Below are 12836 nucleotides of genomic sequence, written 5' to 3' on the forward strand. Positions count from 1 at the left end.
CAAGCAAAATACCATGAGCCCACACTCATGGTCAGCATTCGGAAGCTTTTCCCGGCGCTGAAGAAGGTCGAAACCCGAGCCTACCGGAGTTGACCAGCCCTCCAAACAGCAGAGGAGGCGGAAGTCTGCACCTGAGCGGCCAAGAGGAAGGCAGGGAGAGTTCTCTGGGGAAACAAACCTGCTATGCCACGGCGGGATAGCCACACTGCATCATAAGCAGGAATACTTGCAGTTTAGGCTGAATTCGACGAGCACCCTGGAAGATGGATGGAATGGAAACTGAAAGTACCCGTCCTTCCGATCCAGGGTTAAAGGAGTCCTGTCGCCTCGTTACCAGTCTGATCGATTCTGCTGGTCTACGCTGGCCGAAGTTTGTTCGACAAACTTGATCAGGGCTGAGAGGTCGACTATGGACATCCCCTCTCAGATCCTTCCTTACAAGAAAGGATCGACTGAGGGGGCCGGGGGTGAAGCCGTCGATGATCCTAAGGAAGACCTTCGCCTAAGGTATGGATCATTCTGCCCAACCGGGCAACTCTGCTGATGCTATGGCATAGAGGTTCAGAGACACTGAATTCGCTGACAGAGACGGCAGGCGCGATATCCTTGGCTACTCACAGAGATTGTGCGGGAATGGGCATCGGGAAGCTGTCATTCGGATGAGTAACCTTAAGCATCCTCCCAGCGAAAAAACCTGCAATCCTAGAGTTCGTGAACTCCTTTTAGGACTATGCCCCCCCGGGGGAGTCTCCCGTGCCATCTGTTCCTGACAGGAGGAAACTGCAATTGGACACCTTGTCCCAGTTGTCGTAGCCGATAACTTAGGCCGACGTGGTTGAAAGAAAAGGGAGCTGGAGCCCTGCAGAGTCTGGAAGAAAGCGCCTTGGAGGAGTGAAACCGGAAGTCGATTTACTCCGCACAGCAGATGTTTAAGTCTCTGTCCTTGGGCAAAGACAAAACTCTTCTCAAGGATGGAAGGGTGTCTGAGGTCGTTGACCTCCACAGATGAGACACCCGAAGGAAGCCTTCAGTCAGTGCGTCCAGATGGTACAACATCGAGCTTGTCCGCAAGTAGATACTTAACGACGAAAGGCCAAGGTGCCTGAGCTCGAGAGGAGGAAAGTACCCTTGATCTTCCTGTAGCTTCCTTGAACCAAACCTCGGGCCGTAACCGAGGAGGGAAAGAACCTGGTAAGGTCCCAGAGGAAGAGGTAAGCAGTCACCCCTTGTCCGATGGAGAAATCTTCAACGGAAAGCCCCCCCGCCAAAAATCCTTCCAGGGCGGGAGAAGGAGAGAGTACTCGTGCAGGAGAGGGGACCCTCGGGACCGACCTCTTGGGAACCAACTTCGCCCTGGGGGAAGTCACCACGAAGTCCACTCCTCTCTTTCTCTTCAGCGTAGGAGAGACAGCCGCTGGTTTGTTACCCTGGCCGGTGAGTGCTGGTTTCATAAACCTCATTAACGCCCGTGCCAGCGGATCAAACCATGTCTGCTGCTCCAAGGACACAGAGTCCGAAATCCTCGCTAAGGTGAAAGGGATCGGGCGATCCTTTGGAGAGGACACGACGGTTCCTGCCTGAAAAGAAGGTGGGAAGAATGCTGTACTGACCTGTCTTCGTCCTGCACTACCAACCTGTGCTTGGATGGAGGTGATCCCGAGTGCCGCCTAGGAGCACGCGTCCCTGCTGCTACCACCGGCTGTGGAATTCGCCGCGAACTATGGTCGCGCGAGGGCGAACGGTCGCGCAAAGGCGAATGGTCGCGCGGGCGCACAGGTGAGTGGTCGCGCAGGCGAGCGGTCGCGAGGGCCCGCAGGCGAGCGGGCGCGCGATCGCGCGGGCGCGCAGGCGAGCGATCGCGCGGGCGCGCAGGCGAATGGGCGTGACGGCGAGGGATCGTGCTGCCGCGTAGGTGAAGAAGATCGCTGGCGGTAAGCGATGGCGAGCAGCATGTGTAGGTGAATGATCGCGTGATAGGGTGCGATGGTGATCAGCATCCGCAAGAGGGCGATCGTTCAGGGTTGTGCGATGAGGAGCAGCATGCGTAAGCGGGCAATCGTTCAGGGTTGTGCGATGGCGAGCAGCATGCGCAGGTGAATGATCGCGTGAAAGGGTGCGATGGTGATCAGCATCCGCAAGAGGGCGATCGTTCAGGGTTGTGCGATGAGGAGCAGCATGCGTAAGCGGGCAATCGTTCAGGGTTGTGCGATGGCGAGCAGCATGCGCAGGTGAATGATCGCGTGAAAGGGTGCGATGGTGATCAGCATCCGCAAGAGGGCGATCGTTCAGGGTTGTGCGATGAGGAGCAGCATGCGTAAGCGGGCAATCGTTCAGGGTTGTGCGATGGCGAGCAGCATGCGCAGGTGAATGATCGCGTGAAAGGGTGCGATGGTGATCAGCATCCGCAAGAGGGCGATCGTTCAGGGTTGTGCGATGAGGAGCAGCATGCGTAAGCGGGCAATCGTTCAGGGTTGTGCGATGGCGAGCAGCATGCGCAGGTGAATGATCGCGTGAAAGGGTGCGATGGTGATCAGCATCCGCAGTTGAGGGTCGCGCGATGGCGATCAGCATCCGCAGTTGAGGGTCGCGCGATGGCGATCAGCATCCGCAGTTGAGGGTCGCGCGATGGCGATCAGCATCCGCAGTTGAGGGTCGCGCGATGGCGATCAGCATCCGCAGTTGAGGGTCGCGCGATGGCGATCAGCATCTGCAGTTGAGGGTCGCGCGATGGCGATCAGCATCCGCAGTTGAGGGTCGCGCGATGGCGATCAGCATCTGCAGTTGAGGGTCGCGCGATGGCGATCAGCATCCGCAGTTGAGCTAGTAGCTGGCGAACCATGTTCCTTCAGAAGTGTTGGAGAACGTTGGCGTGCCAGCTGTAACACACGTGGGCGATCCGGAGATCGCTGGCGAGCTGATGATCGCTGACGAGCTGACGATCGCTGACGAGCTGACGATCGCTGGCGAGCTGATGATCGCTGACGAGCTGATGATCGCTGACGAGCTGATGATCGCTGACGAGCTGATGATCGCTGACGAGCAGAAGGCTACGCGTGGAAGCCTGCGCAAAGAAGAAGAGTCCTTGACCCCGACCTGAACCGAAGTTCTAGATCGCGAGGGCGAACGTGGGCGCACAGGGCACGTAACAGGAACCGCAGGGAAGATCATCTTGAAAGCGCTGACGAACAGGAGAGCGCTGACGAACAGAAGGGCGCGCAGGGAAACCCTGACACGCAAGGGAAGAACCCCCGTGGGGGCAACCCTTTGCCCCGAAGGGATCGTTGTCCGCCGGGAGACTGATGTCCGTCGGAAGACCGCTGTCCGTCGGGAAGACCGTTGTCCGTCGGGAAGACCGTTGCCCGTCGGAAGACGAGATTAGACTGCTGTCCATCTGCACCAAGACGGAAGATCGAGACAAAGAAGTTGTAGGCTGCAAACGGAGATTCAAAAAGGCGCCTCAAGCACCCTTATAGGGAGATGAGAGGCCCTTACGACGAGGCGGACGGAGGGCCTTACGGCGAGGGAGGCCAACAGCAACAGCAACAGAAGAAACCTCCGAAGAGGAGTCTCTATGAGTGTACTCTCTCGCGAACGAAAGAGAAACACTTCGTGGAAGAGACTGGTCAGCCAGTGACCTAAAAGGGGCAATCCTCCGAAGAGGAGCTCCTGCAGTTGCCCAGCCCCTTGAGCGAAACTGCAGGTGCGACCGCTCAGCACCAAGAGCATAGTCGCACGAAAAAAAGGCAAGAGAAGAACCCCCCAAAAGAGGAAAAGCTCAAGCCTGGACAGGAAAAAACTTCCCTCGGAAGGAAAGTTATCCGCCCAAGGAGGCAAGCCTCCTGACTTCTAAAATGAACTGGAGAGCTGTCCGTCGACACGGGAGTACTACCAGTAGAAGGAGACACGCCCCTGACGACAATACAAGGGGGGAGGCAGCAACAGCCGAATCCCCAGGACTCAACCAGACAGCTCACACCGTTGCTATATTACAGAAACGAACTAGATCGGTAACTGTAAAAAAATAAAACAAATAATATTAGTACACATTCATTCCCCCGGGAAGGCTCCGAAGAGGAATCCCGAGGAAAAGGAACAAGAATGAACACTAAAGAAAAAAAAAAACGAAAACCCCGAAAGGAATCGTTCTACAAGCTGAAAAATTAACAACTACAATTAGATTCATAAACTAATTGAGACAAAATGTACGGCGTAGCAACCCCACCCACACGGGAAGGAAGCTACAAGGGCGTAGTAAAACATAGTAAAAGGGTGAACGACCTCAAGAGAGAGAGAGAGAGAAAGACCGAAGTCAAACTCGATCGCAACCCATAAAATTAGGCCGTGGTGGCCTAACTGCCGAGGCCTCCACGTAGATATCGTACACTACACACACACATCTGAAAAGGAAACTTACTTATTTCTATACTCAAATATATATACAAACATGAAAACATGTTTACATATATATTGAGTAAAAGAAAAGTAAGCGATTAAGTAAAGACAAAACAGACAATGGCTGCCAAGCGAGGACCAAGACAGAGACGTCTGTCACAGTCCGAGCCAAAAGTGAAAGTGAGTATTCACCTGTGTGTGAGGGGGAGGAGGGGTAGCTAGCTACCACTCCCCTACCCCCCCGCTAACTAGCGCGGGGGTAATACACCCTCGTTAAATTCTAATGGCTCGCCATTTCAGCTACGCTAAAAGTAATAACCCTTTGTAAATAGCGTGGTTTGTATTTCGGTTACGGAACAAATTTATGTTACAACTAAAAAACTTGTGTTAAAAAATTCACGAATTAATCGTTATGCCAATTTTCAGGGGTTACCAGTGCTACACAACAAACAACAGCAGCCCCATTGGCTAATTCAGGTGCCCTCGGAGGAGTTGGCACTGGATTGGGTGGTGCTCAGCCGCCATCTGCAAATGCAGGTAAGTTTAGTTTTATTTATACTTATGTCATTATGGTAGCAATTTGTATCAATTTATCACAAGATTTGTCTTTTGTTGAATTCCTTTTATTGATGGAGCATTGTTAAACTTCTTTTATTGGTGGAGCATTGTTGAACTTATTTTATTAGAAGATCATTGTTGAATTTCTTTTATTGATGGAACATTGTTGATCTTTTTTATGATGGAGCATTGCTGAAATTCTTTTATTGATGAAGCATTGTTGAACTTTCTTTGTTAATGGCTTATTGTTAAACTTCTTTTATTGGTGGAGCATTGTTGAACTACTTTTATTAGCAGATCATTGTTAACCTTCTTTTATTAGCAGATCATTGTTGAACTTCTTTTATTGATGGAGCATTGTTGAACTTCTTTTATTAGCAAATCATTGTTGAATTTCTTTTATTGTTGATCTATTTTTCAATATTAATCTTACCCGATAATCATGTAGCTGTCAACTCCGTTGCCCGACAGAATTCTACGGAAGGGATACGCCAGCGATCGCTATACAAGAGGGGGGTGTACTCACCAGCGCCACCTGTGGCCAGGTACTGCAGTACTTCTTGTTGACACCACCTCAATTTTTCCTCTGTCGTGCCTCCGGCTAGACCTACATGGATACGCTGTTGATTCTGGAGTTTTTGCTCACGATTTGGTGATGTATTTGCTCTAGAGTTTAGCTTTCGCTATTCAGGAAGTTTTATCATTAGCTTAGCTAGTTTTTGGAATTAATTTGATTAATTATGGTGACGAAGAGAGTATGAACTCTCTTTCACTTTTAAATGGCCGACCCTTCCCTTAGACGGAAGTGTTGGTGTCTAAGAGAGTATAGACTCTCTTTCTTAATTTTGCTTAACAAAAGTTATAGATTTATTTTATATCTCTCCGCCTTTTATAGGCCTCTTCGATTAACTTCCTTTTATTATAAACTTATTAAAATTAATTTTTATATTTGTTTATATTCGACCTTTCCTAATAGTAGGCGGTCTTTTCTTGGTACCGAAGTTAATTAACATTGAGCCCGTCATTTCGGTTTTACCTGTTAACATATTATGCTATTTTAATGTTTTTGAAAGAATTTCTTTGATAGTCTCGTACTGTTTTCAAAGTTGAACTAACGTTTTGTTTTGTCTCTGCAGTTGTTGACGTTCAGAACGTTCAACTTGCGCTCTATCGTTACGATAGAGAGAGAATTTTCACGGTGTCACGTTGCAGTAAGAGTAAACCGTTTCTAGCGTTTTGTTCATTCTTTCTTAGCTTAATGGTTTTAATTCTAATAAAGGAACTTTTTATTTGGGAAATCTTTCAGTTTTTTTCCTTTAACAATAATATGTTTTAACGATATATATGATTGGGCTCTTCTCTCAGGTTCTAAGTCAAGAGAGAGAGAGAGATAGAGACGGAGGGAGAGAGAGGAGGATAAACGTTTCGTTCAAGCGAGTAACGTTGTTATCGTTTTTGCTCTTCTCCCTAGTCTCTTTAGGGGAAGAAGGTAAACGTTTATAGAGTTTTATTCTTGTTCTCAAGCTTTATGCGGTGAGAGATTTTAAACGTAGTTTATTTGATCTAGTGTTTAGTCTCTTTCCAGCCACTGAATTATTTATCTTTCATTAGATTTTTCTGTTACATTGTAATTCTGTTTTCGCAATTACTAACTTTTAAGGAAGGATAGAATTGCGTGTTTCAGGTACAAACCACTTAAAGTTTCGAGTTCAGTGAAATAAGTGCAAACAGAAAATCAAAAGTGATAAGTGATAGCGCAAAGTGTTACAGTGTTGCGTTCGAGGGTTCGTCTGTTCGTGCCAGTTGTTCGCCTAGTCTGGGACCTCTTACAAGCTCCCAAGCCCAGGGGAGAAGTAATGTCGAAGGACTTATGGGTTCAGCAGGCCTTGATCGACGAACAGACGTTTTTCCCTCCGTGGTTTCGGGTGTATCTACACACGTTGCCGACGTGATCACCCCACCCACACAAAGACGAGAGAGCCCTTTTTTTCCTCGTCTTCGGAAGAGGTTTCTCGCAGAAACCATGGACCAAATCTTGCAGCTTTTAAGTGCAAGTCGGTCCCTTCCGCACAAGTCCAACTCCTAGGTGTAGCCATTAGCCCTGGGTCAGTTCGGACTTGCTGCAGTACGACAACTGCACACCTCCCAGAGAGGCAAGGTGGTATCGCAACAGGCAGTAGCTCCGTCTGTTGCCGCACCAGCTGTTTTAGACCCTCAGTCTCAACGGACAGTAGCTCCGTTTGTTATTGTCTTTCTTAAACTCTAGTGGTCTATGCTGCAGACAATGCAGTCTCAGCTTGCGGTGTTGATGCAGGAGTTTCAGGCAGAGAAGGTTAATACACCTCCTCCTGCGAACGCTCCTCCTCCTCTGCGCAGTACAATCTGCCAGACGTATGAGGTTGAGGTTCCTCAAGCTACCTCCATGCGTGAGCTGCCGCGTTGGGAGTTGCCAGATACCAGCGCTGTGCAGCAACCTCCACTTTCCTTGAGGCAGGAGCCTCTTACCACGCAGCAACCTCCTCAACAATGGGGGCAGGAGCCTTATGCCTTACAACCTCCTCTACCCTTGAGGCAGGAGTATCTTGCATTACAACCACCCTCGAGGCAGCAACCTCTTGAGGTACGACAACCTCTACCATCCTTGAGGCAGCCACCTCAACTCTCGCAGCAACCACCTCCACTTTCCTCGAGGCGAGAACCTCAACTCTCGAGGCAAGCACCTCAAGAACCTCAACTCGTGAGTCAAGAGCCTCTCTCTGCACAGCCACCTCAACCCTTGAGGCAAGCGCAACTCTTGACAGTGCTGCCAGGTCAAGTTGGACAAATTACCATAGATTCGTCCACGAAATTACCCCATTTTCATCAAATTTCCCTAGATAATTTTTTATTTGTATATAATACAATAACACTGATTCCTACAACCTTTTTGTCTTCAAGAGACAGGTTTATCACTTCTTAAAGGGTTGACTTTCTGCTAGCAGCTATCTATCTCAGTTTTTGAGCCGTGGGCTATATGAAAGCCAAGAGCTTATCCCATCAGCTTACAACTTAAAAAAAAAAAAAAACATTAAATGGAACAATCAATAATACTCACTTGTATTCTTTTTTTTTTTAATGTTTTATTAATAAATTTACATTCTAATTTCATTAGAAGGGGCTAGTGTTCGATCCCAAGTATGAGGTAGAAATTTATTTCTATTTGAACACGATGTTGTGTTGATATTTATCCATATTGACTCATTAGAGGTAATTTGAATGAATTACTACCAATTGTGTCACGTGGTGGCCCGGGGAAATCTGGTAAAACTCTCTGGTAAAGAGACTGATGTCTCACCAGGTAAATCCTCGGACAGCTAGATTAGTGTCAGGTTCAGATTTCTTTTAAGCAGCATGAGCCTCATCCCATGCAGCATGAGCCTCATCCCATGCAGCATAAGCCACACGCCATGCAACATGCTCTGCTTACCTTACAGCATGCTCTACATACAGCATGCTCTGCATACCTTACCGCATGCTTCTCAGTCACACATCTTTGGTTGTTTCCAACTCACTAGACTGTCAAGCAGTTTCATAACGTTGCCTTCTAGTCTGCTGCTTTTGCACCAGTGAAACCCTCACTGAGAGAACTTAGCTTTTCTCGGATATGGTTCCTGTAGATGAGAAAGTGCTATTCTCCCTCCTTCTGATATTCCCTTGAGGACTCTGTCATTTGGAGAGGAGCCTTTAGCTGCGTAGCCTCCTATGGACTTTTATTTAAGCATAACATGCTTCCAGGGAAGGTAATGGTTCCACTTCAGTCGCTAACCCCGTCTGTTACCACACCTGCTCCCATAGACCTTGAGCTGTGTTGCAAGACATGCAGTCCAAGCTTAGTCCTTGTTAGAGGATTTTTAGTTTACGGAGTCAGTGTGTCACTGGGAAGACGTTCAACAACCAGCAGAAGTGACTTGTTGTGACGCAGTGCGGCAACTTCAGCAACCCGATAAGGAGTTGTCTGTACGACCCAGACAGTCTAGACAGCTTCGGGTTGTCACTGTACTTCCTCGCTTCCCCATGGTTGACAGTTCACAGACTGTGCAGCAGTACCATGATCTTGTGTCCGGCTCCGTCAGACGACTGGCTTTTAAGAGCTCCCACAAGTCGTCGCTGTCTGGAGATTCTCAGATGGACTATGGATCTGACCAAGGAACTGGGCCTCCTGGTCAATTTTGAGGAGTCCCAGCTCGTCCCATCCCAGACCATTGTCTACCTGGGTATGGATCTTCAGAGTCGAGCTTTTCGGGCTTTTCCGTCGGCCCCAAGGATCTTCCAAGCCCTAGAATGCATCCAGAGCATGCTGAGAAGGAACCGATGCTCAGTCAGGTAGTGGATGAGTCTAACAGGGACACTTTCATCGCTGGCCCTGTTCATCGTGTTAGGGAGACTCCACCTCCGCTCCCTTCAGTATCATCTAGCTGCTCACTGGATAAAGGACATGACGCTAGAGACGGTCTCAGTTCCTGTTTCCGAAGAGAGGAGGCCTACTCTCGCGTGGTGTAAGAACAGCTTTCTTCTCAAGGAAGTCTACCTTTGGCTGTTCAGAAACCCGACCGCCGTCTCCTCTCTGACGCATCAGACACGGGCTGGGGTGCGACTTTGGACGGACAGGAATGCTCGGGAACATGGAATCAGGAGCAAAGGACACTTCACATCAATTGCAAGGAGTTGTTGGCGGTTCATCTGGCCTTGATAAACTTCAAGTCCCTCCAGCTTAACAAGGTGGTGGAGGTGGACTCTGACAACACCACAGCCTTGGCTTACATCTCCAAGCAGGGAGGGACTCATTCGTGGAAGTTGTTCTAGATCGCAAGGGACCTCCTCATCTGGTCAAAGATCGAAAGCTCACGCTGGTAACGAGGTTCATTCAGGGCGATATGAATGTCATGGCAGATCGCCTCAGCCGGAAGGGTCAGGTCATCCCCACAGAGTGGACCCTTCACAAGAATGTTTGCAGCAGACTTTGGGCCCTGTGGGGTCAGCCAACTATAGATCTGTTCGCTACCTCGATAACCTAGAGACTCCCGTTGTATTGTTCTCCGATTCCAGACCCAGCAGCAGTTCACGTGGATGCTTTTCTGCTGGATTGGTCCCATCTCGACCTGTATGCATTCCCGCCGTTCAAGATTGTCAACAGGGTACTTCAGAAGTTCTCCTCTCGCAAAGGGACACGGCTGACGTTGGTTGGCTCCGCTCTGGCCCGCGAGAGAATGGTTCATAGAGGTACTACAATGGCTGGTCGACATTCCCAGGACTCTTCCTCTAGGAGTGAACCTTCTACGTCAACCTCACGTAAAGAAGGTACACCCAAACCTCCACGCTCTTCGTCTGACTGCCTTCAGACTTTCGAAAGACTCTCAAGAGCTAGGGGCTTTTCGAAGGAGGCAGCCAGAGCGATTGCCAGAGCAAGGAGAACATCCACTCTCAGAGTCTATCAGTCTCAAGGGGAAGTCTTCCGAAGCTGGTACAAGGCCAATGCAGTTTCCTCAACCAGTACCACTGTAACCCAGATTGCTGACTTCCTGTTACATCTAAGGAACGTAAGATCCCTTTCAGCTCCTACGATCAAGGGTTACAGAAGTATGTTGGCAGCGGTTTTCCGCCACAGAGGCTTGGATCTTTCCACCAACAAAGATCTACAGGACCTCCCTAGGTCTTTTGAGACCTCAAAGGAACGTCGGTTGTCCACTCCAGGCTGGAATCTAGACGTGGTCCTAAGGTTCCTTATGTCATCAAGATTTGAACCTCTCCAATCAGCCTCTTTTTAGGACCTCACATTAAAAACTCTTTTCCTCGTGTGCTTGGCAACAGCTAAAAGAGTAAGTGAGATCCACGCCTTCAGCAGGAACATAGTTTTCACATCTGAAACGGCTACATGTTCCTTGCAGCTCGGTTTTTGCTACAACGAGCTTCCTTCACGTCCTTGGCCTAAGTCGTTCGAGATCCCAAGCCTGTCCAACTTGGTGGGGAATGAACTGGAGAGAGTACTTTGCCCAGTTAGAGCTCTTAGGTACTATCTAAAAAGGTCTTAACCTTTACGAGGACAATCAGAAGCCTTATGGTGTGCTATCAAGAAGCCTTCTTTTCCAAGGTCTAAGAACTCAGTTTCTTACTATTCAGGCTTCTGATTAGGGAAGCACATTCTCATCTGAAGGAAGAAGACCTTGCTTTGCTGAAGGTAAGGACACATGAAGTGAGAGCTGTGGCTACTTCAGTGGCCTTCAAACAGAACCGTTCTCTGCAGAGTGTTATGGATGCAACCTATTGGAGAAGCAAGTCAGTGTTCGCATCATTCTATCTCAAAGATGTCCAGTCTCTTTACGAGTACTGCTACACCCTGGGACCATTCGTAGCAACGAATGCAGTAGTAGGCGGGGGCTCAGACACTACATTCCCATAATCCCATAACCTTTTAACCTTTCTCTTGAATACTTTTTATGGGTTGTACGGTCGGCTAAGAAGCCTTCCACATCCTTGTTGATTTGGCGGGTGGTCAATTCTTTCTTGAGAAGCGCCGAGGTTAAAGGTTGTGATGAGGTCCTTTAGTATGGGTTGCAGCCCTTGATACTTCAGCACCTTAGAGTTGTTCAGCCTCCTAAGAGGAACGCTGCGCTCAGTAAGGAAGACGAACTTATTAAAGGCAGAGTAATGGTTCAAGTCGACTTCCTTACCAGGTACTTATAATTTCATTGTTATTTTGAATAACTGATAATATGAAATACGGGATACTTAGCTTCTTGATATACATGTACACTGGTTTTCACCCACCTCCCTGGGTGTGAATCAGCTACATGATTATCGGGTAAGATTAATATTGAAAAATGTTATTTTCATTAGTAAAATAAATTTTTGAATATACTTACCCGATAATCATGATTTAATTGACCCACCCTTCCTCCCCATAGAGAACCAGTGGACCGAGGAAAAATTGAGGTGGTGTCAACAAGAAGTACTGCAGTACCTGGCCACAGGTGGCGCTGGTGAGTACACCCCCCTCTTGTATTTCGATCGCTGGCGTATCCCTTCCGTAGAATTCTGTCGGGCAACGGAGTTGACAGCTACATGATTATCGGGTAAGTATATTCAAAAATTTATTTTACTAATGAAAATAACATTTTTTATGATGGAGCATGGTTGAAATTCTTTTATCGATGTAGCATTGTTAAACTTTTTTTATCGATGGACCAATGTTGAGTACATCAAAGCTGATCCTGAAAAGCCTGAAATTGGATTAGTTATTTAGAAAAAAAAAAATATTTTTAGTCTTGGCAATTATTCACTTCATATTCATTTTCAACTAGACTTTAATTCAAAATACTGGGTGCCTTTTGACCCATAAATTTGAATGCAATCAGTGATACAATCTTCAATCTTCATATATTTTCTATGATAAAATAAAGTTTTGATATTATCTTTGTAATTGTTATGTCAATGATAAGAATCCAAAGATTGCAAACTCAAAGGCTCCATTACATATTACCATGAAGTTGAGAAATTTATCTAAGAGGAAAGCATCTCACATGCGTAATTTGGACAATATTTTGATATTTATTGAAGCAGTAACTCCCGTTTTAAGCAACAGAAAATTTGTTGTTGTGGTGACAATATTTTGTAGAATTTAAATACTAATATTTGTCAACATGGCTTTTTTATTCTCATATGCAAAGGGTTGAACAAAGTATTATTTTAATTTATTGTCTTAAGTTCTTTTCTAAAATAACCTTTAGGAATAGTTAATCATAGGGATTTACTAAATGCATATTATTATTATTATTACTATCCAAGCTACAACCTTAGTTGGAAAAGCAAGATGCCATAAGCCCAGGGGCTCCAACAGGGAAAAATAGCCC

The 12836-nt window shown here is 47.3% G+C and overlaps 1 protein-coding gene across 4 annotated transcripts in view; it reads left to right on the forward strand.

The window, feature by feature from the left end:
* LOC137644107 (nuclear pore complex protein Nup58-like) overlaps positions 1-12836 on the forward strand; it is a 129698-nt gene that overhangs the window by 42195 nt on the left and 74667 nt on the right. For all 4 annotated transcript variants that reach the window (XR_011045130.1, XM_068377057.1, XM_068377055.1 and 1 more), the window contains exon 7: positions 4819-4929. Coding sequence is in view for 3 of the 4 variants with exons in the window: in XM_068377057.1 (XP_068233158.1) it covers positions 4819-4929 (111 nt within the window). In the remaining variant the exon portion in view is untranslated. The remainder of the gene's footprint in view (positions 1-4818; positions 4930-12836) is intronic.

The sequence above is a fragment of the Palaemon carinicauda genome, chromosome 7, assembly GCF_036898095.1.
Source record: "Palaemon carinicauda isolate YSFRI2023 chromosome 7, ASM3689809v2, whole genome shotgun sequence".
In the NCBI taxonomy this organism is placed as follows: Eukaryota; Metazoa; Arthropoda; class Malacostraca; order Decapoda; family Palaemonidae; genus Palaemon; species Palaemon carinicauda.